The 22,251-nt window shown below is 42.3% G+C and overlaps 1 protein-coding gene and 1 long non-coding RNA gene across 3 annotated transcripts in view; one reads left to right on the top strand and one right to left on the bottom strand.

The window, feature by feature from the left end:
• Positions 1-13,834, bottom strand: part of ARID4A (AT-rich interaction domain 4A) — a 46,419-nt gene extending 32,585 nt beyond the window's left edge. For both annotated transcript variants that reach the window (XM_040067211.2, XM_040067212.2), the window contains exons 1-5: positions 13,752-13,834; positions 13,077-13,138; positions 11,760-11,870; positions 9,402-9,467; positions 8,411-8,501 (exon numbers count right to left, since the gene is read on the bottom strand). In XM_040067211.2, coding sequence (XP_039923145.1) covers positions 8,411-8,501; positions 9,402-9,467; positions 11,760-11,870; positions 13,077-13,082 — 274 coding nt within the window. In that variant the 5' untranslated portion in view covers positions 13,083-13,138; positions 13,752-13,834. The remainder of the gene's footprint in view (positions 1-8,410; positions 8,502-9,401; positions 9,468-11,759; positions 11,871-13,076; positions 13,139-13,751) is intronic.
• Positions 13,835-18,721: 4,887 nt separating this feature from the next.
• LOC120754798 (uncharacterized) lies at positions 18,722-21,831 on the top strand. Its single transcript, XR_005701569.2, has 2 exons — positions 18,722-19,004; positions 20,467-21,831. It is a non-coding gene; the product is annotated as an uncharacterized LOC120754798 (long non-coding RNA).
• The last annotated feature ends 420 nt before the right edge of the window (positions 21,832-22,251 follow it).

Genomic DNA, 22,251 nt, shown 5'->3' with positions numbered 1-22,251 from the left:
ATACTGCTGTGGTATGCTACATATGCTCCACTAACCAATTATCTTAATGGCTTAGAACACTTGTACGCACAAAACAATTAACTTTTCCCCCATCCAAAAATCTCAAACTACTAAATTTTCAAGAATAATCATTTTAGGGGACAAATGGTTGGTGATTGGCAACAAGTAACTTGATTGAAAAAAAGCAAACAGAACCTAATACTTGACAATAGAATTAAACTGCTTCTTTTTATTATCTCCAAAATTGGAAGCTCTACCCATTTATTTAAAGCTAGACCAGCAGAGGGATAGATCGAGTAAACTGTTCATAAACCAGATGACATATAGCAGTTTTTCATCCTTAAAAGGTAAAATATTATAAATACTGAAGGTTAAGTAAAATACCCTCAGTAAAATACACTAAACTCAAATTAAGACACATAAGGAAATTATGACAATCAAGAGTAACTATTTATATTGTGGACATGTACAAAGCACCTGCAATAGCCAGTGTAGCTGCAGAACTTGGAGCAAATCCTTGCAGAACAACAAAGTGCAAAAGAACAGCATAAATAGAAAGATTTCCTCAGCTTCATAAGTGATCACTTCAGTAAGTTTCAATGGAGAAAGGACACCCCCATTTGTCATACAAAAATATCAATTATTTGAGTTACTAAGGTGGAGCCAAGTAAGGAGTCTCTGCAATTAATCATGATGCTTGAAGTATTTCGTAATTGTAGCTACTTCAAACTTGCTTCTCCTCTAGGGAAAACACTTGACTGTGCCTTACTGAAAGGGCAATCAGAAACTCCCACTGATAAACTCAACACCTTTAATAATGTAAGCCTTTCTTAAACTAAACAGGCCTTGTGGTTTCCGTCTCACTCTTCAGAAAAATCTGCTATGCCAAAGTACTGCTCATATTCGCGTCGCCCTGTGCGTGACTCCTTAAGGCTAGTCCTGGAGGATTGAAGGGAATGTCTTACCAAGGCACAGTATCAAATATTAAGGATTCTGTAAATATAAGCAGTAAGGCAGATGACACAGTTTCTTGGCTATGAGATATTTTGAAGCTGTGATAAGAGTCGTGTCAGAAGAACTTAATATACTCTAAGCTGAAGATTCATTCCACTCTTTAATCTCATCCAGAAGCAAGGCTGTTTAACTCTAGCTAAAATGCCTAGAACTAACAATCGAGCTAAAAACTTTTAGATTCATGTTGAATAACTTGTATCAATTACTCATTCCTTCAACAGGTTATCGCTACATCTCCAAATCCTTCAAAAGCGAAAATCCTAAAGGTTGTGTTTCATCAGGAAGGATTCACTGGGCAGGGAGAGGACAGGAAACAGGAACAGAAGACAAGGAGACATCTCCCCATCCACACATACACAATGAAGTCATCAAAGGATGTGTTCCCAGTGTCACAATTCTCATCTCTAAAGAGGAAATTACAGTCCTGCCTTTACAAAGAAACAAGGGTGAAAAAGCAGAAGCCCTTCAGGTCCTCCCATTGCCTCATCTTATGAGGGGCAGGAGCTTGCTGAGGCAACAGGGTGCAGCAGCTGATCTCTGGGAAAGGAAGGATACAGACAAGCCAGGGAACTGCTCACTGCTGCTGAACAGTCAACAGAACATCAGGGGAAGGAAGGGAAGAAAAGCGACATTTCTGCCCGGCAGAGCCCTTTCTTCCAAACATGTTCCTTAATGAGGAACACTGACAGAAGGGGAAAAGAGATGAGTAAGCAGCACAACCTGGAGGGACAGTCTCTGCCATAATGCTTGGTGTAGTCCCAAGAACTGAGTTCAATATGCTCCATACAGAGCATATTGAAACAGTGACAATAAAATGGAAATTTTCAGAATTTTGCTGCATCTTGATCTTGTCTATGAGAATAGGAAAGAAACAGAATTGGGCTTTTTCTGTCTGTGAAAATCTACACAACCCTAATCTATGACAGAAAAATAAAAACAAACTTCCCAGCAGTGATCAATACAACACTTCGCAAGAATTTAAAAAAAAAAAAAAAAAATAGACTAAAAGTTCAGTATCTCAAAAAGGCACTAAAAATGCAACTTTGAACTCACTATTGATGAGCTGGTATCTTTCATTTCCTGTCTGTAGCAAACTTGTACATATCATCAGCAAAAAATCCACTAATCTTGTCTTTACAATAAGGCTGTGTCATGTTTGGTTTTCATGTATTAAAATATGTAATATTAACAAGTCAACTAATCAAAATCATTTTTAGGAACTGTGAAGAAGCTTGTCACAAAATAGTACAGATCAGTTTGACTACATCTGGCTTAGAAATACATATATATATATAGCTGTGTTACAAATAGATTTAAGAAAAAAAAAAAAAAAAAGACAGAAAAAGGAGAAGAGAGCAGAACTCTAGAGAGAACATCCTCACAGCAGTTATGAGATGAGTTCCACAGAGCCACCAGTGTTACCAGGACAAGGCACTTCTGTGACACATAAGTGCACAGGGAAAACAACCCTCAAGGCTGCATCTTGTAAACTTCAAACGCAACAAGTTGGGTTACTGCTGCTGCCGGAACCAAGAGAGATTAGATTCTACACTACACTGCAAGGATACAATTTCTGTCTCCTTTCCCCGCCCACTGAGAAACAATTTTAAGTCACCAAGACAATGAAATCAAAGTACATATCACAAATTAAAGCTGTTCCAGTCTCACTGGCTGCCTGGCAAAGCAGCAATTTATGAACTACAAGAGATGCTCTCTATGAATATCTCAGCTAATATGTGCAGATTTTGCAGATATTTGGGATTCAGCTGTGGAAACAATATAGAAATTACCAAGAGCTGTGCAGTGCTTGTTGAATGGCCTTGTAGACAAGGGCTGTACTACTACTGATTCATCACTGTGAAAGCACTTAAGAGCAAGTACTGCACTGTATTGTGCTACTGAGAGACCACACAACTGAAAATTACTATTTTTTAAAAGATTTGAAGTGAGCCCAAGTTCCCCTTACAATAATATATTTGAAATAACCCAGAAAACAGGGAAGTTTGAGTGGCCTTTGAGTCTACTCACAGAAAACTACCACCTCACAGACAAAAGCCTGCTGCCTGAAACTGCTTTTTCTGAAATGTTAATCTTACTATTGTTACACATAAAGAGATGAGAGAAAAAAATCTACCTCCCTGCTTTCCCTAGAGTATTGTTTGTACACAATTTTAAAATTATTTTAACGCTCAATTCACATAGTAACAAAGGTGTTTTATAAGCAAGAGCTTGATCCAGTTGATTTGTAACAAGGTTCTACTGTTAAAATACTATTTTTCACTACAAAAATCTTGCTCCTCATCACACCTGTTACCTAAACACGTGTAAACACAACACATAGTGCTGTTCTTTTTTTTCTAGATTCTCCAGAGAGCAACCAACAGAGCTACTGCACCATTTTTACGTGCCACAGATGCAGTTAAACACATCCCATGGAAGGGCTCTGGACAAACACAGAGGTTCCTCAAAATCCACACGTGCAAATTTTAAAGAGCAAAAGAACAAATGTATGGTGGTTCATGGTGGTAGAGAATAGCAGCCAAGTGGAGGCAAACACCAGTGGTTTTGGATTCCTGGATGACACATGCACAGCCCAGAGATGATGCTTCTGCCACGTGGAGCTCAACAGGACGCTGGGAACTGGTCAAACCAGCCCTGCAGACATGGCCAGTGCCTGGCACACAGCACAGGACAAACCAACAGCTCCCTGGCATGGACGGACTCAGCTGGCTGTGGGGGCACTGAGAGCTCCCATCACCCTTGGAATAAGGGCTTAAAGCTGTAGGGCCAAGCCTATTTTTCCTCTCAGCATAACTATCTCCACAAACCATCAGAAGAAAACTTCTTTTAAAAATAGGAAAATATGACTAGAAATATCTCCTGTTAGCAACTCTGCTTCTGAATTCCCAGCACTTCAATGTTGGTTCATTTGCTGATAAATATCCTCAACATTATGAACTGGAAATTTCAAAATCCATGGAACATGCAAGATGACTAAAACCAAATCCTCAGTATCTTTAATTTCCGTGACCTCACCACAGTAACGTGAAGTGATGCAGTTGGTGGCTGAGACTGCACTTCATTCCCAGAACAAGCAGCCAGGTCTCTAACTCCTCTCAGCACACACTCAGCACTTCCTGGAAACTGTCACCATGATTACATGAGAGGAAGAAGCCATCAGCAGAGCTGTGGGGCTCACTGAGGTGTCTCAGAAGTGTCTGAAAGGCATAAGTCTCAAAAAGTAAGGAATCACATTCCCTTTCACTCTAGACAGTACACAAAATCCTAATAACTGACAGCAAGGTCTGCTACAAACTGCAAAGACCTTTCACAGTTACCCTCTCCTACTTCCTACTCGTTTCAGAGGAAATTTACTGAAAGTTAATACATGTTTTTTACTTCTTTCTTTAGAAACACTTTTCCATTATTCTACCTAGTAAAATACAAGACTCGATGTATTTGATCTGTTTTTGTTTAACCTTGTTTAAAGTTGTAGAAATTATTATATTACATAATAAAAAGAGACAAAAGTGCACACAGATTACTGACCTGAGTTTTGTCAAAGGAGAGATGACATGGGGCAATATAAACCAGGCCACTCTAACAGCAACTCCTGGATGCTTGCTCCAATGAAATCCTGTTTCTCACTTTCATATATATTACATCACTTCTAATTCTGTCCAGAAGCAATACTAATTTTCTTCTTCAAAGAACATCTACATAAGGATTTGTGTTTTCTGAAATTCTGGTAATGCTTGTAAGACTCCAGGCAGAGTGTTGAGAGAAGGAAAATACAACTATGCACTTTGTAAGGTGTGGTCTGGGTTGTGGTTCCTTTGTTTGTCAGTCATTTCAGACACTATTTTAGTATTTACCTGAAGCTTTTTACGAGTTAACAGAGAATCAGGTGGATGGCAAACTCAGTAAACTGTAATTCAAACCTTGTTCAGCTGAAGCAGATCTGACAGACCATTTTAATTCTATGCAATTATCACCTAACAATATATGTGGCACTTCAAAAGCATCAATGCAGCACTTTGTAATTTGTAAATTAAAGAAGTTCAGCTTAGATAACAGCATTCTAAAGACAAACATCATCAAATCATTGAATCACTTAGTAAAATCATCAGGTCCAACCGAGCCATTTGTTAACCAAAGAACTTAAACCCCTATTAGTGCCACATCACTTTGGATTTGAGGAGTGCCTTGTTCAGTGACATTTCCCAGACGCTTCTAAACTTCCACTCCAAACAGCTTTTGCTTCTTCACCTGCTTATACTGCAAAGCTGAATTTCAAAGGTGATTTCAGAAATATTCCCAAATCGCAGCTGAAAAGTTCAATAAGACTACATGGCTATATTATCATCATTATCACATAAAAAGAGGTCAAAAAGTGATTCTGTTCAAACTACAATGAAAATAAAGCCTTGTTTAATCTGGGTACATGAACACCATTAATAGACAGGAGACACTGTTCAAATACACAAACTGATCATCACTGTGACTCTTGCATTAAAGTGGTGGCAAAGCAGCCTATTACAGCAAGCTCAGCACTTCCACTGGTTCAACTCATTGATCAAAGCAAAGTTGTTCCAGGTGACTTTTCTCCTTTACATCCCTACATGAAACAGGGAACCTGAGATGCAGAAGTGAACATCATCACTTCTGGCTAGACACGCAGGCAGCTTGTTTTGGTGCATTTCCTACACATCTGTACTTAATCCCCTGAAAATGTTTGCCCGAATATATTACTGGATTCACTAGCCAGAAATCAGTTTGCTTTTAGATGACTGGGAAGGAAATGTTAGGTAACACAGAGAATAAATAGTAAGGGAAATGCACAAACTACTGAAATACAAGCTTTTCTTTCCATCTCAAAATGTTCAGGAAGGCATCCTGTAAACCTGGAGTCTGGTTAATCCACTTCCCACTCACTCTTCAGCTGTGACTGCATCAGTCAGGAGGGCTGTGGAGCAGCACACTCACCAGCTAGTAAAGAGAAACCAATTCATCTGTTTGCTTCACCAGCAACATTAATATGCACCTCATATCTATCCAAAACTTGCTGCAAAGACACAACGGTAGCAGCAGGCAAAACATTATTATTTTTCACATGCCAATATTCCTGTACCCAATCTAGAACACTTTTCCAATTTAAACTGCAGAACAACCACGATGCAAACTTGATGATCTGCTTACTCTCGTGTTACCTGCACTTTCTACTCCAACAAGCAACCCACCACACTGACCTAGCAAAAACATCCTAAGATCTAAAGCCAACAATTACATTTTCAGAGTTAAAGCACCACATAACAGCTCTGCATGTTCATTTACCGTAAGATTACTTAAATCTCCCCTGAGCTCCAAATTTTTACAAAATCCTAGCAGTCTTAACACATTTGCATGTGGAAAATATATTTTATTTTCTCCATTCTGCCTGTCAAAAAATATTATTTGGGGAAAGAAAATTACAGTAGTTAATTAAGTCATTGGTTCAAGTTTCTGAGGAACGGCACTTTAATAAATGTATGAAGTAAAAATCATGGCATGCATGATTTCTCTCTTACATAATTGGGGAGAGTTCAACAAGTTGTTAAATATAAACAACAATCCATTAATACAGGGCAGAGCATTTATTCACTGTTCAAATTTCATGCTCATCAAGTAAAGATTTTTTTTGGCAGAAATGCACTGTTAAAAAAAATGGGAAAAGAAAATAAAAAAAGAAAGAAAACATGGACAAAACTCATCCCCTGAACAAGGGATTTAAAGTTCACATATCAAATGTAAGAAGACAAATGTCTTCTGGCCCAGATTCAAAACAGAATTAGGCTGAAAGTGCTACTTGAAAACTGAAATAAGTTAGGAGTTCTACAATTAAAATGCTAACTCATAGAATTGTCAGTGCAAGACTGTGTTCTTTTCACTTCTGTAACAGAATGGTGAACCTCTGAAAATCTAGGAAGAGAAATTAAAGGCCCAGTTCTTTCTCAAGTATGTCACATCATAGTACTAAACTAAGTAGATTTAAAATCTTCTGCACTCCAAAATAATCCTGCCTTTCCTCCCTGACCTGCCATCCACTACTGTTTTACAGCAATGTTATAATCCTGAAGAAAAAGGCAAAGAACAGTGAGCTTTGTCAACCAGCTTAAAGCACTCACTAACAATCATAAAGCGATAAATCCTTCCAAATTATCTGCAGAGCTTTATCCTGATCCCACCAAACACAACATAACCTCACCTACTGCAAAGGAAACGCTGAATTACTGAAAATAGCTCATTTAAATCTTAAAAAGGGCTTAATGAACCAAAATGATTAAGAGTTCATGGGACAGAGGGCTCCTCAAGAGAGCATGGAAGAATATGAAGTAAAGCTGAATATATTTGGTACCCAAGGTAGCTAATGAGAAACACAGAGGTTAAATTTACAAGTACTAATCTCCAAAGCAATGCCCAAGAGTAGCATGTACAGGACAATTAACAGGAGCATGTTCCTTCTAGGCAACTACTAGGGAATAGAAGGCTTCACTGCTCTAAGAAAGTTGTTCACAAAAAAGGATGGGTGCCTGCAAAGCTCCCTGATTCAAATACTGTCCTTTTATATTTGCTTATCTATGATTACTTGAATGTTGCTGAGTTTTGTCATTCTGTTCTTAAAGCTGTTTCAGAAAAACCTGGAGATCAGAATTATTGAAAATAAGGAAATCTGTCTTACAATGAATTCTTGCTGAGCACTGACATTTCGCTGACCCTGCATTCTGAACTTTCTATTTCAATAATTGAACACCACATGAGCCTCCAACATGAGCAGAAATGTAGTTTTCTATTTCACTTTAGATCATTATTTGAAAATTTTATTAAAGGAAACAGCTATGCACATTATAAATGAATGTCTCCTCTTTTCTTTCTACTGTGTGGTATGTTGATTCTTCTCCTAAAAAGAAACAGATTCTGTCTGTTGATACTATCCATGCTTTCCTTGTGTACAAGCTCGCATACAGTGCAAGAAGGCTCATGTATTTCAGTCATTCATTTTATGCCTCAGGTTTTCAGCTGGAAGAATGATTTTACAAGGTTTATGTCTTAAAATCTGCAAAAATTATTCTGAATTTCAGTGAGCACAACCGCTATCATTACAGGTACATTATGTCAAATAAAACTTGATTATTCAGCCCTGCAATTACCTGTGCAGAAGCCTCCCTGAACATCAACTAATTATTATCCTACTTGAAATGGAAAAGGAACCAAGATGTGGATGACTTTAAAAAAAAAAGTCTCCTCCAAAAACTACCTCAGATCACGCAACACAAGATGTAATTACTGACATTGTGACCTATAATTTGAAATACATTGCCCAAAGATTACAGCCCATAAATGCAACATGGCCACTCACCTACAGTGTACCAACTGGCATCTGTCAGCTTGCTGATAACTGCTTCCTGAAAAGATCCATCGGGCATTTTGGTTTCAACCATTGCTCCAACCTGCAACAAGGAGCAGCTCAAGGTTACCTGGAAGCCCACACTCAGAAAATTGAGAAAAACACATTGATCCTTCCAGTGACCCAGATTTACTTTTTAAGACGCAGTTTAGCTAAATGCTGCTTTGCAAGTTTAGTTACTGTGGAGGTAAGAACAAAGGTCCTTCAGCAGGAAGGCTGACCTAAAGCACTGAGAAACTCAGAACATCTAAATTCAGAATGACTTCAGCATCTCAAGAAACAGAAAGCCAACAGAAAAACAAATATCCAAAGTCATTAATTCATTAGTGATAATCATTCAATTACTACCATTTCTTATACTTTAAACACAGTTCTACTGTCAGCTAGGTCAGAATTTCAGTAGCAGACTTGGTGTTCCTGCAGGAGCAACACAGAAAAGACAAATAAAAGCAAGATCACCTTCTCTGGAAAACTCTATTTGTATTCAGTGTTTGTAACACAGCTCTGCATTTTACCACACAACTGTTACCCAGAATGAAAATACAAACAGACACCTTTTTTTATAAAATACATTAGCTATTCTAAAACACTGAATAATTGTATTTACTCTTCTCTAATGGGCTTGAACATGGCTTGGCACTCAAGTTGTTAATTACTTCTGAGAAGTTTGAACATTTCATTATTTATAAGAAATTTTGCATTTTATGAGAAGAAACAAAAATCCCTGAGCAGGCAAAACTGTGTATCAAGTACACTACACAGAGAAGCAAAAACAGCTACAAAAATTAAGACTAACTCCTCAGAACCCATCTCATCTAAAGTGATGAGCCTCCTCCTGTTGATTTCAATCCTGAAGAACAGGTGCACACCTAAACAACATCAAAATTTAAGAGTTGTAGAAATGTATGTGATTTTACCAAAGGAAAGCATACAATATACATACTCTTAGAGGTCCTTTGACTTGGTCATCTTGCACTAACTGAGTTGAGTTATCCCCCTTCAAGACCACCTGAAAGATATTAATGAACTTTTTAATACATGATTTCTTAATAGCTCACAAAAAACACCAAAGAAAATGTGTGTATACATATATATAAACATCTTATTATCCACATTAAGATTTATCAATTAAGACTCAAATGTTACTCAACAGAAAACACTTGGCATGGCCAGTTTTACTGACAGGAAGCCCCAAGTATTACATTTAATTTTTAATAAGAAACACGATTAAAGAACAGGGCAAATCAAACACCAGTCATTCCAAAGCAAATACATTTTTAGGTGAGTTTAGAATTTGACACAATCCAGGGCAAACCTGGAACTGGGATTCCAGATGAGAAAATTAGTGAAAACTCTCTAATTCCACTGTAGCATTTCACTGACAACACTTTAAATACTAAACAACAGCCAAAATAAAAGCCTCTCTTTATTAAAAATGTATCAAAAAATCACCAAACTGGCCACGATAACAGCATTTCTGCTGTCTTGAGCAAGTTTTTATGGCAAAGATGTGGAACACCACCAATGTGATGAAAATAACAATGAGTTACAGTATAAGTGAACTTTGCTTCGCCCTTTAAAATCCTACAATCTAGAAGGGAACAGAGAGGAAAAAGAGTGAACATCAGCCCATGTAGTTAATTTTTAAAAACTCCAGAATTTCTATTTGTTTTCAGGAACCAAAAGTTCCAGGAGCTTGCTTTGATAATGATGACCAGTTTTCTGGCTCCCCCAATTATCCTCCAAGCACAGACTACACTGTAGCTGTATTTATAACACAGCACCAGTGGCATGCGAGCACAGCATCGGTATTAACACAAACGCAGGTTAAAAATGCACTTTATGCTGACATAAAATTTAAAATAAAAATTGCAGAGGGATGAATACAGGTTGTCCTGCTGCTCAGGAAAAAGGCTACCGGACATTTTGGACTTTTTGCACTCTTGGCAAGCGTGCCAGGGTGTGCCTACACACTCTTAATTACAGTATCAGGCTTAGCTTGTTAAAACTTCTATTGTTGTTATATAATTGAGAGCCAGCGACAGGAATTTCCACCAAGTCACAGCAGCCTCCACGTAATTCCAAATCTTATCGTGCAGTAAGAGAGCATCTGATTCTAATGAGAGAAAGAAACTCCTACCTATTAACAGGCTAAATACTCTACCAGACCAAAGATGCAGACAAAATCAAGCTTGTCAGACCTGCACACTGCTTCCTACTGAGCTTCTCATTAACACCAAGATCTCAAAGAACACCACAAGTTTCCCTAAGTACTCATTAAGAACAGACAAAGGCCTCCAGTATCTGAATTACATTTTTTTCTATTGATGAAAAGCACTCTGATAAAGGGATATGATCTATATCATCTAAGATATAATCGATACTGAAGAGGCTGATGGCTGGTTCTACTTGATCTGAGCATTAAAGCACACAAAAGCTTAGATGTATAGTTACAAAAAGCAGATTTCACCTCAATTTGTTGGGGATTTTGGGTCACTAATGCCTTATTTACTATCTTGGACAGCAGATACTGAAGTAGGAAGTGGGAAGACTTTGACAAGACAAAGAAGAACAACAACTTCTATATTTACTTTCCATTTTAGCTTGCATTTAACAACGTTTTATTCTTACTCTCGCACAGCGACATTTACAATGGTATTACAACACCAAAATGACAACTTTGTCTTTTGGTTGTTTTGGCAAAAGCCCTGTAAATCTGAATGACTACTATGTGCCAATACTATCCATGCACAGAAATTCAGTCAGGGCATGCTGCATCAAGATGACCAAAACTTATTACCCTGGGCATTGCTAAAACCTGGCCTAAGAAACAAATTACTGCCAGCTCCCTTGCGGTTGACTAATTTTTGCATTGCCTTTTCAGTTCCAATTTATAAAAGTGGGAATGCCAGTTGGTATGAAATGAAACTTTTGCTTCTGAAGAGGTTGCTCTTATTCCTTATTATTCATGTAAAGCCGTAATCCTGTGTTTGTGCCATCAAAACTTATTGCTGGGAAACTGATGCATTTGAAAACACAAGACAAATGCAGTCAGGAAAGAAGGAGTAAGAAAGTTCACTAAAAGATAGAATATAAAAACAACATTTCCCCCCAAAATAAAGAAAAAAGAAAACATGTCCCAAAACAAACAACAAAATATGAAAACCCCCCCACATTTAAGTGTTCAAAATTCATACAGTGAAGTGATGAACGTTTCCTAATCTTCAGGAGTAGGATGCCCTGTGACAGCCATTTCAGCACAATGCTTTACCAAAATCAGCAGCAGCCTCAGCACACTCACCTTGACTTTCACAAGCCTTTTCACCGTCTTAATCTTTGCCTCGCAGAAGGCACCACGGTACTTGGCACTGACATCAGTCCCCACTGTCAGGTAGGCAGGCTCATCTGCTGCCTGGAGGGAAACAAAAACACAAAAACAAACTTCAGCTCTTCTTTAGAGTTACAGCTGCATCGTTAGGTATTCCATTTCTGCACCTAGACTTTTAAACCTGTTGACTTAATTGATAAACAGTGTCTGTCCTTGAGATTGCCATCACAGAGCTCTTCAAAAGGGAAAAAAAAAAAAAGCCAACAAGTTACAGGAAGTTTTGGCTTGTCACTGATGTTGACACACCCCTCCAATGTCAATTCATTGACAGCCTCTCCCAGAAATGTTTTTTAAGGTATTCATTGATACTTGGGACATCTTCTTATAAAAAGGGCAACAAAATAAAGGAGTGACTATTAATTCCAGTAGCTCCTAGACAAAAGGAAAACATTTCAACTGCAAAAAGGCAATGTAACAGTTGTATTTTTTCAGCTATAAGCAATCCACTGGCACAGATTATTTAAAACGTTTGAGATTGGTGTCATCCCAATGCTTACAATTAAGTCTATAAAATTCTATATATAGGATTTCTTTCCTGGTGACTAAAAGGAGACCTCTAGAGAAATCTGTTGCAATCTTTCAAACAGCTATTAACAAGTATTTTTCTTTCCTGGAAAGCCTTTATCAAAACTTAATTGCCTGTGCATTTTTAAAGAGAAATATTCATCACGTTTTCCTTAACATGGACTTTAATACTCAACATTTCACTTTACTGTGCTCATTGCAACTGATAAACAGGGACAAAATTACCACACTGAAAAGACAGGAAATGGGTGCAGAACCGAAAATAAAATAGGATACGTATGTTGGGGGTTTTTTTAACTTGATATTTCATTCAACTCAGAAGGGAAAAGGAAAAGTTTTGTAAATTATACTGCAATTGTTGAGCCTTTGTACCGAGCAAACCGGCAACAGCAAAGGCGGGACAAAAGCAGTGGCTCTGCAAACTTGCCATAGCAGCTGCTGATACAGGAAGCGTTTAAAGACGGGAGCCCGAAGGACAACAACAACAACTCAGAGGCGATGAGGATGTTCCGAGCGCTCCTACACGGCGGTGAGAGCTTTAAATCACCTGCACCACGCCGGAGAGGAGGAACAGCACTCACAGCACGCACCGAACCCCGCGTTCTCCCACAGCTGCCGTGCCCAGACGGAACGCGATTAAAAATGAAATCTCCGGAGCGGCGGGCGAACGGGGCGGCGATCCCCGCTCCCGCCGGAGCCGCCTACCTTCATCCTTAAGGGTTACGCGAGCGATTCCAGCTCCAGGACTTCTCCTCGCAAGGGAAACACTGCAAAACAAGAGCGGCGGAGGCTGAGGGCTGAGCGCGGGGCTCCCCGCGAGGGGCGGCGGGGGGAGCCCGGGGAAGGCGGAGGGAGGGACGGAGGGAAGGAGCCGCCGCCCGTCCCGGCCGCGCCGAGGGAGCGCGGCCGCCGCTTCCCGCCGGGCGGCCCCAGGCTCGGTGTGTGTCACGTCGCCATTTGCTCCGCGGGGCTCAGGGGCCGCCGCCCCCCACCCGCCCCGGCCCCCTCTCAACTTTCCGCGGCCCCGCTGGGCCCCCTTCCTCCTCCCGGACTTGCGCCTCTCGCCCCTCGGGGCAGCGCCGCGGCCCCCCGGCCCAGGGAGAGCGGGGGCCGATCCAGGGGATACCGGGACAGAGTTGAGGGGTCCCGGTCCCGGGGGTCCCGGTCCGTGAGGGGGGCGGCGCGCGCGCCCGTGCGCTCCCCCAGGGCGGGGGAGGGGTGGCGGAAGGGGGGGGTTTAAAGCGCAGCTCCCGGAGCCGCTTCGCGTCCCCTCCCCCGGGACGGCGGCGCGGCAGCCGCAACTCCGCCACCACCGCCTCCTCTTCCTCTTTCTCTTCCCCCTCCTTCTCTTCCTCCTCCTCCTCGCGCGTCCCTTCCTACCTGCGAACTCCTCGTTCCGCAGCCCCCGCGCCGCCCGGGCCCCTCCGCAGACGGCGGCGGCCCCGGCTGAGCGCGGCCCCCGCTCCGCCCCCCCTCTCTCTCCCGCCCCCCTCCCCCCCCCCACCCGCGCGCGCGGACCCGCCCCGCGCCGCAGCGCGAGCCCCAATAAACAAGCGGCGGGAGCGGGGCCGCTCCCATTGGCCGCCGCCCCGACGCCCCGCGCGCATTGGGCCGCCGCGGACAGCACCCCCATTGGGCAGCGGCGCTGCCCCGGGAGCGCGGGATTGGCGGGCGGCGGGGACCGGAAGGGCAACGGCGCGATGTGATTGGCTCGAGCAGAGACGGGCGGGAGGGAGGGGGAAGGACGGGGCGGGGGAGGGACCGCGGCGGTGGGGGCGGAGCCGGCGCGAGCGGCGCGCAGGCGCGGCCGCCGCGGCGTCGCAGGCGCCATTTTGTGCGCGGCTCTTTCCCATTTTAGGCCGTGGGGAGAGGGAGAAGCGGGAGCGTCCGCGGTATCGGCGGAGGGAGCGGCTGGGAGGCTCGTCCTGAGCTCCGCTGAGGCGGCATCGCGTCTCTTCCCGGCGGTACGACCCCGTCGCTGGGTGTTGGCGGCGGCCCCGCTCGCGGCGGCGATGGCGCAGGAGCGGCCTTGGCCGGACCCGGAAGTGGAGCGGCCGCCATGGAGGCGCCGGGACCGCCCGCCGTGAGGGCGCGGAGCCGCCGGGGCGGCCCGAGCGCCCCGCAGAGACACACCCGGGGTGCAGGTAGGGGCTGCCGGCCCGCGCCGCCTTCCCGCGGGGGAGGGCCCAGCTCCGCCGCCCTTCATCATCCCCGTGACGCGTGTGGGGAGGGGAACGTGACCGGCTCTTGCTGCTCGAGCGCTTCCCCACGGTTCCCTCTGCAGGAAGATGCAGCAAGGACAGGGATGAGCGGTGTGGAGAAGGCTGAAGGCTTTTTCCAGGGTGTGTGTAGGGTGTTATGGTGTCTGGTCCTGGAGGTGCGGCCTTACGAGGCGGCATACCTGCACCTGTCGGAGTCCTTAGAGAGTTTGGTCTTAGAAACGAGCTTTGACTTGGATAAGTAGGAGCTACAGATTGAAGCCTATGATAAAACCATATGTTTTAACGTTGGCTTCAGTTTTTGGCATATTGTACAGAATTTATTCTGTGGTTTATGGTAACATATGCATAAGTTTTATTCTGAAATAATGGATCCATAATTTTTATTCCAGAGTGATGAGCATCTGTTTGACAGTGCTCAGTGTGAGCTAAAGGGCTTCTCTCAGAGTTACCTAAAGCAACAGCGGGGAGACCATTGTGTTAATTTGACAGAAATATATGGTTAATTTAGGTATGGTCCCCATGCAAGTTCTGCTTTGAAGGTGGCTTTTTTTTTTTTTTTTTTTTTTTAATTAAATCTGATGCTTTGAAAAGTGGCAAGTAATGGGAGAGTCCTTTAGGGAGTTCAGTGAGTAGAGTTGTGTGGTACAAGTAAGCTCTGAAGGTTTAATAATGCACAAAGTACACAGGGCTTGTTTGGAATTGATTGTAGGTGAGGCCTGACATGGAGGAAAGGTCTAGAATTCTGCTGTTTGAGTCTGGGTGGTAAATATAAAGGTGGTTGAGGATCTCTACAAAGTATCTAAAGGCTGAGGCATTTAGTGTCGAGGGAGCTTTGATTCTGTGCTGTTATTCTGTTTTATGAAATGGATAAACTGGAGAGAATCTGAGGGGAACCTACAAGAGACCTGGAGACGGACTTTGGACATGGGCATGGAGTGACAGGACAAGGGGGAATGGCTTTGCACTGCCTGAGAGCAGGTTGAGCTTCCACATGAGGAAGAAGTTCCTGCCTGTGAGGGTGGGGAAGCCCTGGCACAGGTTGCTCACAGAAGCTGTGGCAGCCCCTGGATCCCTGGAAGTGTCCCAAGGCCAGGCTGGATGGGGCTTGGAGCGACCTGGGATAGTGGAGGATGTCCCTGCCCGTGGCAGGGGGGTTGGAATTGAAAAATGTTTTTAAGGTTCCTTCCAACCCGAGCCAATCTCTGATTCTATCACTTAGATTATATTATATCTAATCCAAATGTTAACAAAACTTCCAAAATTCCATTTGAATGTGGACTTCTGATCTCCCTGTGGAATGTGTTGGGCAAATCCTGGCTTGGATTGTGAACTTTCCTGAGGCACGGTTTGTATCTCTGTACTGGGTGTAGAACCATGCAATAAATAACAGTTTGTGTTTAAACTAATCAGTCTTGTTTCTGATTTCTAGCTTAAAAATCCTCCCTCCCTGCCCCCCCCCCCCCGCCATGGATGTGTCTGTTACAGCCAGCACAATTAGGAGGTTCATGGCACATCACCCACCGAGCTGCTGCGAGCAAAAGGATTTTATTTCAGTATGGACAGTGAGAAGGAGAGGTGACTTGTTCTTTTATGGTATTTTAAGCACCTAAGAATGCCTCGTGGGCAGCTCAGCACAGATGTTCTCACACAGCTTAGGGATGATGTCTGGTGACATGGAATGAGAACACTGTGCTTTTGGCAAGGCAGGAGAAAAGTCTAATTTTGATTTAAATAGCTCTTCATTGGAATGGGAACTTCAAGACTCAAGAGTTACTCCATGATACTGATTTTTTTCATCTTAAATGTCGTTGTTAAGCAGCCCTGAAACTTGAAGCCATCCTGGCTGTGCTGGATCTTTGCACTGTGCCCCATCCCCCTGTGCAAACTCTTACAGGGAAGCTGTGGAAAGGAGCGGAAGAAATGAGCAGTGGAGGTCACATTGGTGAGCCTTTTTATCATGGCCTGTTGTGTTAACTGCACAAAGCTAACAGCTGAGAAGCTCTAGAGTGGGACAATCACATTAAGTCATTTTAGTATCTAATCTCTCTGTAAACAGACAGGCTGGGAGGGAGAAACATTTCATTTTTTAGCTCATTGTTCAAAGCAGCAGTACTTGTGCTATCTGTACTTTGTTAGCACCAAAGGTCTTGTAGTTGCAGCACGGGAGATTTGCCTGGGGAAATGCATTTGAGTCTTAGTTTGAGCAAATTTTAAAGGCTTCTTAATTTAAAAACAATTAAAAGCATTAAGGCACCCTAAGCATGACACTGGTCATTGGTCATGTGGAATTCTAAGTGATGGCTGTAAGTAAATTAGTAAAAATAATGCACTTAAACACTTGAAAATGTGTTTGGTGTATTAGTTGCAGAATATACAGAAATCTTGCCCAAAGTCTTCCGTACATGTGGCATTTGATGAGAAGAAGCAAATTTAGGAATGTCTGTATCTTGCAGTTCTCTTTTAAAGAACAGCGGAGTAAGTAATTGTTGAATGTGGCTTCCTTCAGATCATGTGGCTTCCTTCAGATCACAGATAAAGTAAGAAGGTTTCTGGGATAAGAAAGATGGTTTTATTCTGTTCAGTAATCACATAACTGCTCTTAACATTCTGGATGTTTTTGTAGATAAAAGAACTCAGAATACATGTACAGTTGCAGCCAAAATACTGTAGAAATATTAAAAATATTGGATCTTGTTGTAACACTGAGCTTCTTTCTATGTAGTAGAGTACAGTGCTATTTGGAGTACAGTGCTATTCTGTCAGACTTTGCAGTTGTTCAGGAGACTTAGCTTTTATTTCTGTTTCCACTGTTTAGTTCTTTTTTTATTAATACTCTTCCCCTTGGTGTTTCTGTTCTGTAGTTAAATAGGCAACGCTTCTGCAGATCCTCTGTCTGTGGAACTGCAGAATTTCTGTACAAATTAAGGTCTCATGCTTCCCACAAAGCTTTTTTATCTAAATGATTGCAAACTGCTCAGAGAAGTGTGGTAAGAAGTTGTGAAGTGCAAGTATAAAGAGAAAAAATCCCAATAAATGTGAAGTTGACAGCAAAAAGCTTCAACCAGTAATGGCCAGACTATAAAAATGGAAGATCAAACCTTTCCTGGTCACAGAGAAAATTGTGCTTCACTGTTAAACTATCAGCATTAAGTTCCTTCATTTTTGTAATTGCGTGTGTGAGAGAGGGAAAAGAAAAAACAACTTGAATGAAACCTGTTAAATGCTCGGTTACAATTTCCCCAGCTCTGGGACGTTCCTGGCCTCAAGTTCCAAAATTGACATTTAATTATTCAGACATAACTTGATGCTGATTTTAATCATTGCCTTGTGAGGGTTCCCACTGGAGAAGACACAAAGCCTGGTAACCCTCAGGGAGCCTGAATTGATGCATTCTCTCAACTGAAGTTCAGAGCTGAGTTCTTGGATCTGCTCTGGGGATGTTTTGCAGCACTGCAGTATCTTCTGGACATGAGTAACGATGAAAATATTTGTGATGTAGAACACTGTCAGAAATACTTGTGTGAGAAAAATCTCAGGATCGGGATTTCTATCAGCTCTGCAGAAATAACGCTCGCTCTGTGGTTGCTTTTCCCAGTTACACCAGTGAAGTGATCCGTGCTCAGCTGGCCGAGCTCTTGGCAGCCTCAGTGATCTCCAGGGAGGAGCAGCCCCGTTTTTCCTGGATAAACCATGTCCAGACTTTGTTGTGCTTTGTGGCTGCAGGTCTGAGCTGCAGTCCCACATGTTGCAGTGTGTGCAGGAATCTGATGCATTCACTGAGGGTGGTGTTGGCAGCCCAGCACCACCGCAGCCCTTTCAGTTCTCAGCTGATGGAGCTGCTGCTTCCCCCGGCCCGTGAGCTGTGGCATCTATCAGTCTCTTAATGCCAGACACAACATGTTCCTCGTTTTAAGACAGATTTGGTACTCTTTTGTTTGGACAGAACAAGAGCTGTGTTGTAAGAGGCTATTTTTATTCTTTCTGGTATGTAATTTTATGATAGCTGACATATTTGTATCAAATGTTAATCTTGGCTAATTTAGGAGCTACGTGCTTATTGCCAGGGTTTACTTAAGCATGGATTCTAAAGCCAGTTTTTGCATGTTTTGGCATGTGGTGTTAAGTTATCTGAATATAGATGTCTAATTTCTCTTTTGTTTTCTAATAAAGGGATTCAGCATATGGAATTTGATTACAAATACACTGAATTTCTTGTATTATTTCTCAGGCCTGCACGTTGACATTGGTGACGATAGTTACAGCTACCCTGGGGAAGTCTTGCAGTGTTGCAAAACAACTACACAGCACTGCAGGGAAGCTGAAGATTCGTGCAGTAGCTTTCATTTAGATGTGGCAGAGGATTCTGTCATCACCTGCAATCAAGTGATCAGCCTGTCTGTCAAAACTTGAAGTAGGTGCTTGAAGTCAAATGAGAATTTAGTTACTGTTCTGGGTAGCACAGCTCACACTGCTGCTGAAGGAGAGTGTTCTTACATATTTTTAAAGTAACACTTTGGATGCCAGCAGTAAAGGTGAAGGATCAGGTCTTCACCTCTATCTGTCATTAGTTCTCTTTCAGACTTTCTGGAAAACATTTTTCTGGGCAGGCACAAGACAGTGGCTAGTATCAGAAATGTATCCTGTGCGTGTCCAGGCTGCATCACTGCTTCAACCAGTCCAGGGTTGTAAACATAAATTTTTTAACTGGCTTCCAAATTATCTCTGTAGCATGCAGCCTTTTTTCTTGGCTTCTGAGGTGTAAACCTTATTCCTGATGTAAATTCTTTATCTGTGAAAGTTTTCAAGAGGAAAAAAGATGTTTTCTTACAGGATTGAAGGAGTGTTTTTTCAGTCAGTTACCCATCTACAGATTGAATATGTTTTATGTTCTTGAAATAAACTTAAATGAAGAACATTTCAACTTATACCCGCAGCTCTAAATAGTCTGTATCTTCCTAACAAAGTCAAATCTCTAGTTTAAAATTACTGCTGCTTTAGTAAACTCCCATCTAAATCAAATGTAGGGGGCAAAACTTGAAAGCAAAACCCATGTGGGTTTGGGAGTGGCAATTACTTATTTCATTGCTATGAAAACCAACCAGAGAAAAAGTCTTTGAAGTTCTCTGTGTTGTATTTGAAGAACCTTACTGCAGTCTTCTGAGTAAATTAAGATGCTGAAATAATGACACTCCTCTGTAAATATTTAACTTCTCAGATCTACTTTGTAGCAACAGTGTGGTCACTTTTTCAGCCTTTTGTGATAACCACACAGGGAGTAAATGTTTACTGAAGAGGTGTCTAATGCTGCCCGTAGCTGTGAGTTGCTGCTGACATTGGAGAGCTGAAATGGGTGTTTCACTTGGGTATAGAGAGCTGACTCTGGCTGGATTAATTTCTTTACCTGTGTTAGATTGAGGGTTTTATTTTTCAGTAGTTTGAGTGATCTGTCATGGGCAATCTGAAGTAAGAATCTTCCCTGTTTATCTTTTAATCCTACCTGTTGCTAGTTTATGTCTTAGACTGATTTTTTTTTTTTTTTTTTTTTTTTTTTTTTTTTTTTTTTTTTTTTTTTTAATTCCCCCACTACCTCCTGGTAAGAGTTTTTGCTGCAGCAGTAGCCATGTTAAATCGTCCAAGAAGGCAATAAAGCTCGTATGAGCCATGTTCTCATGGACCAGTGTCTGGAAAAGCTTGTGCAAGTGGCTTGCAGGGTTCAGATTTTTACTAAAATGCATCTTGCCATACTTGTGGAGATAAAGAACAGGTTCTAATACTGATGTTGAGTCCTTGGACATGGTCCACCTGCCAGAATAAGGGTGTCTCAGGCTTGCCAGCGCTGATAAGCTGGTGATTAAAATACTTTATTGTTACAGATGCAGAGTATAGAGCAATGTGATCCAGCAGGATCAGGACTCTGGAGTCACAGTCCTTCCTTGTAACCGACCCTCCAGAAGCAGTGTGTGTCCCTGCCATCTGGGTGTCACTACCAGCCTGCAGCCTGGCACAGAGGGAAGCAGCAGCGCTGCTGTTCAGCATGGCTGCTCAGCAGAAGAAAGCTGGTGAGGGCAGTGGTTACATGGCTTTTCTTCCAGGGCTTTTGCTTGTCCAAATTATTTCAATCACTGCAGGTTAATTGACTTCTCAGCCTCAGCTAACAAGACTGCACTTGGTCAGTATCGATTCTCACTCACAATGCCCTCAGTCTTTTGAATTAAATGTTTTGAGCTGTAAGTAGCTGCCGTTGGTGAGAATCTACAGTTCAGCCAGTGATTAAATTCTGATTTTTTTTTCCTGCTCAGCCATCTTTTCCAAAGCTGTTTATCATTTCTGTGTGTCTTTTGGAGGATCTTATTCCAGGTACCTCATTTCCAGGTGGCCAGGGAGTTGGGTGCCCCATCAACACTTGACCTGTGAATTAATTGCCACACTGTGCTGTTTGCAGGATTTTATACCTTCAGGGATGTGCTTTCCCCTGCAGTGCTCCCGTGTAGTGTCACTTCATTAGCCACAGCTATAAACAGAGCTGTGTTGTGTGGCATTCAGAACTCTGACAGAGCCAAATACATGGCTTTTTAGAGGCTTTTATTATTCTGGATCAATGGAAGATACGGGACTGATCTGTCGTTTCCTTGCAAGCAGCACAACAGGATACACTGGTGTGAGGGTGGACACAAGCACGGGGCTGGGGGAAGCAGCTCTTGCTAAACCAACTGATGGAAAACACATTTAGCTACGTTTTGGTTCTGCCTCAAGCAGCTTTTCAGATTTGTTTCTATTCCTGATGTACATAGGAAAGTGTTTGGGGGAAACAGGCTCTCACTTGATGGGATTTGTTGACTGTGGGAACACCTGGGGTTAGAATTGAAACTGAGCTTTGAGCGTTCTGCTGAAGTAGCTGGTACTTCCTGTGCTGCTCCTGTCACCTGGTAATGCAGTCTCTTGTAATAGGTCTCTGTTCTTTCTGAATGTAATGAGAGGAGCAGATTTCCTGCTGTTCTAAAATCCCAACAAACAAGATAAATTTTATCTTCAAAATATTTAGGCATCACATGGGTGGGTTTTGGAGGGATGTGTGTGTTTGGAATGCATCAGGTTTTGGGTGAATTCACTGTAATTGAACCTACTCTTAATCTGGTGAAATTGGACTCCTAATGACCAATTTGGGATATGCAGACAATATGTGTACCAAATTATATCTCATTTTATGCAGCAATAAAGCACACCGCGTTCTTTCTAAACCCTTGATTGGCTTGTGTTATCACATTGCCTAAAATGGTATTTTCAGTGGGCAGCTCCTACACTGTTTTTAGGGGAGACTTCAGGGGATTTCAGTTTTTCATTGGATCTGAAGATATGCATGTGTTTGGACTACAAACTGTGTGATGCTGCTGCCTGCTTCATTCTAGCTGTCCATTTTTGGTTGGCACAGCAACTCGTAAGAACCATTTTTAAACAAGCGTTTCGGAGTCCTTTAATAGCAATGTGCTGAAGATGAAAGAGCACTGCGTGGGGGCGGCTGCATCCATCTGGAAATAGGAGACTTGGTTTGAGCTCGGTTGTAGATCCTGCCTTCTGAAATACTAGAATGTATTTACAGTAAGGCAAGACTTAACTCTGCTGCCACTTGTTTTCTGCAACTCTGGGTAATTGGACATAAT

Source organism: Hirundo rustica, chromosome 6 (assembly GCF_015227805.2).
Source record: "Hirundo rustica isolate bHirRus1 chromosome 6, bHirRus1.pri.v3, whole genome shotgun sequence".
Classification (NCBI taxonomy): domain Eukaryota; kingdom Metazoa; phylum Chordata; class Aves; order Passeriformes; family Hirundinidae; genus Hirundo; species Hirundo rustica.
This window is presented reverse-complemented; position numbering and strand designations above follow the sequence as displayed.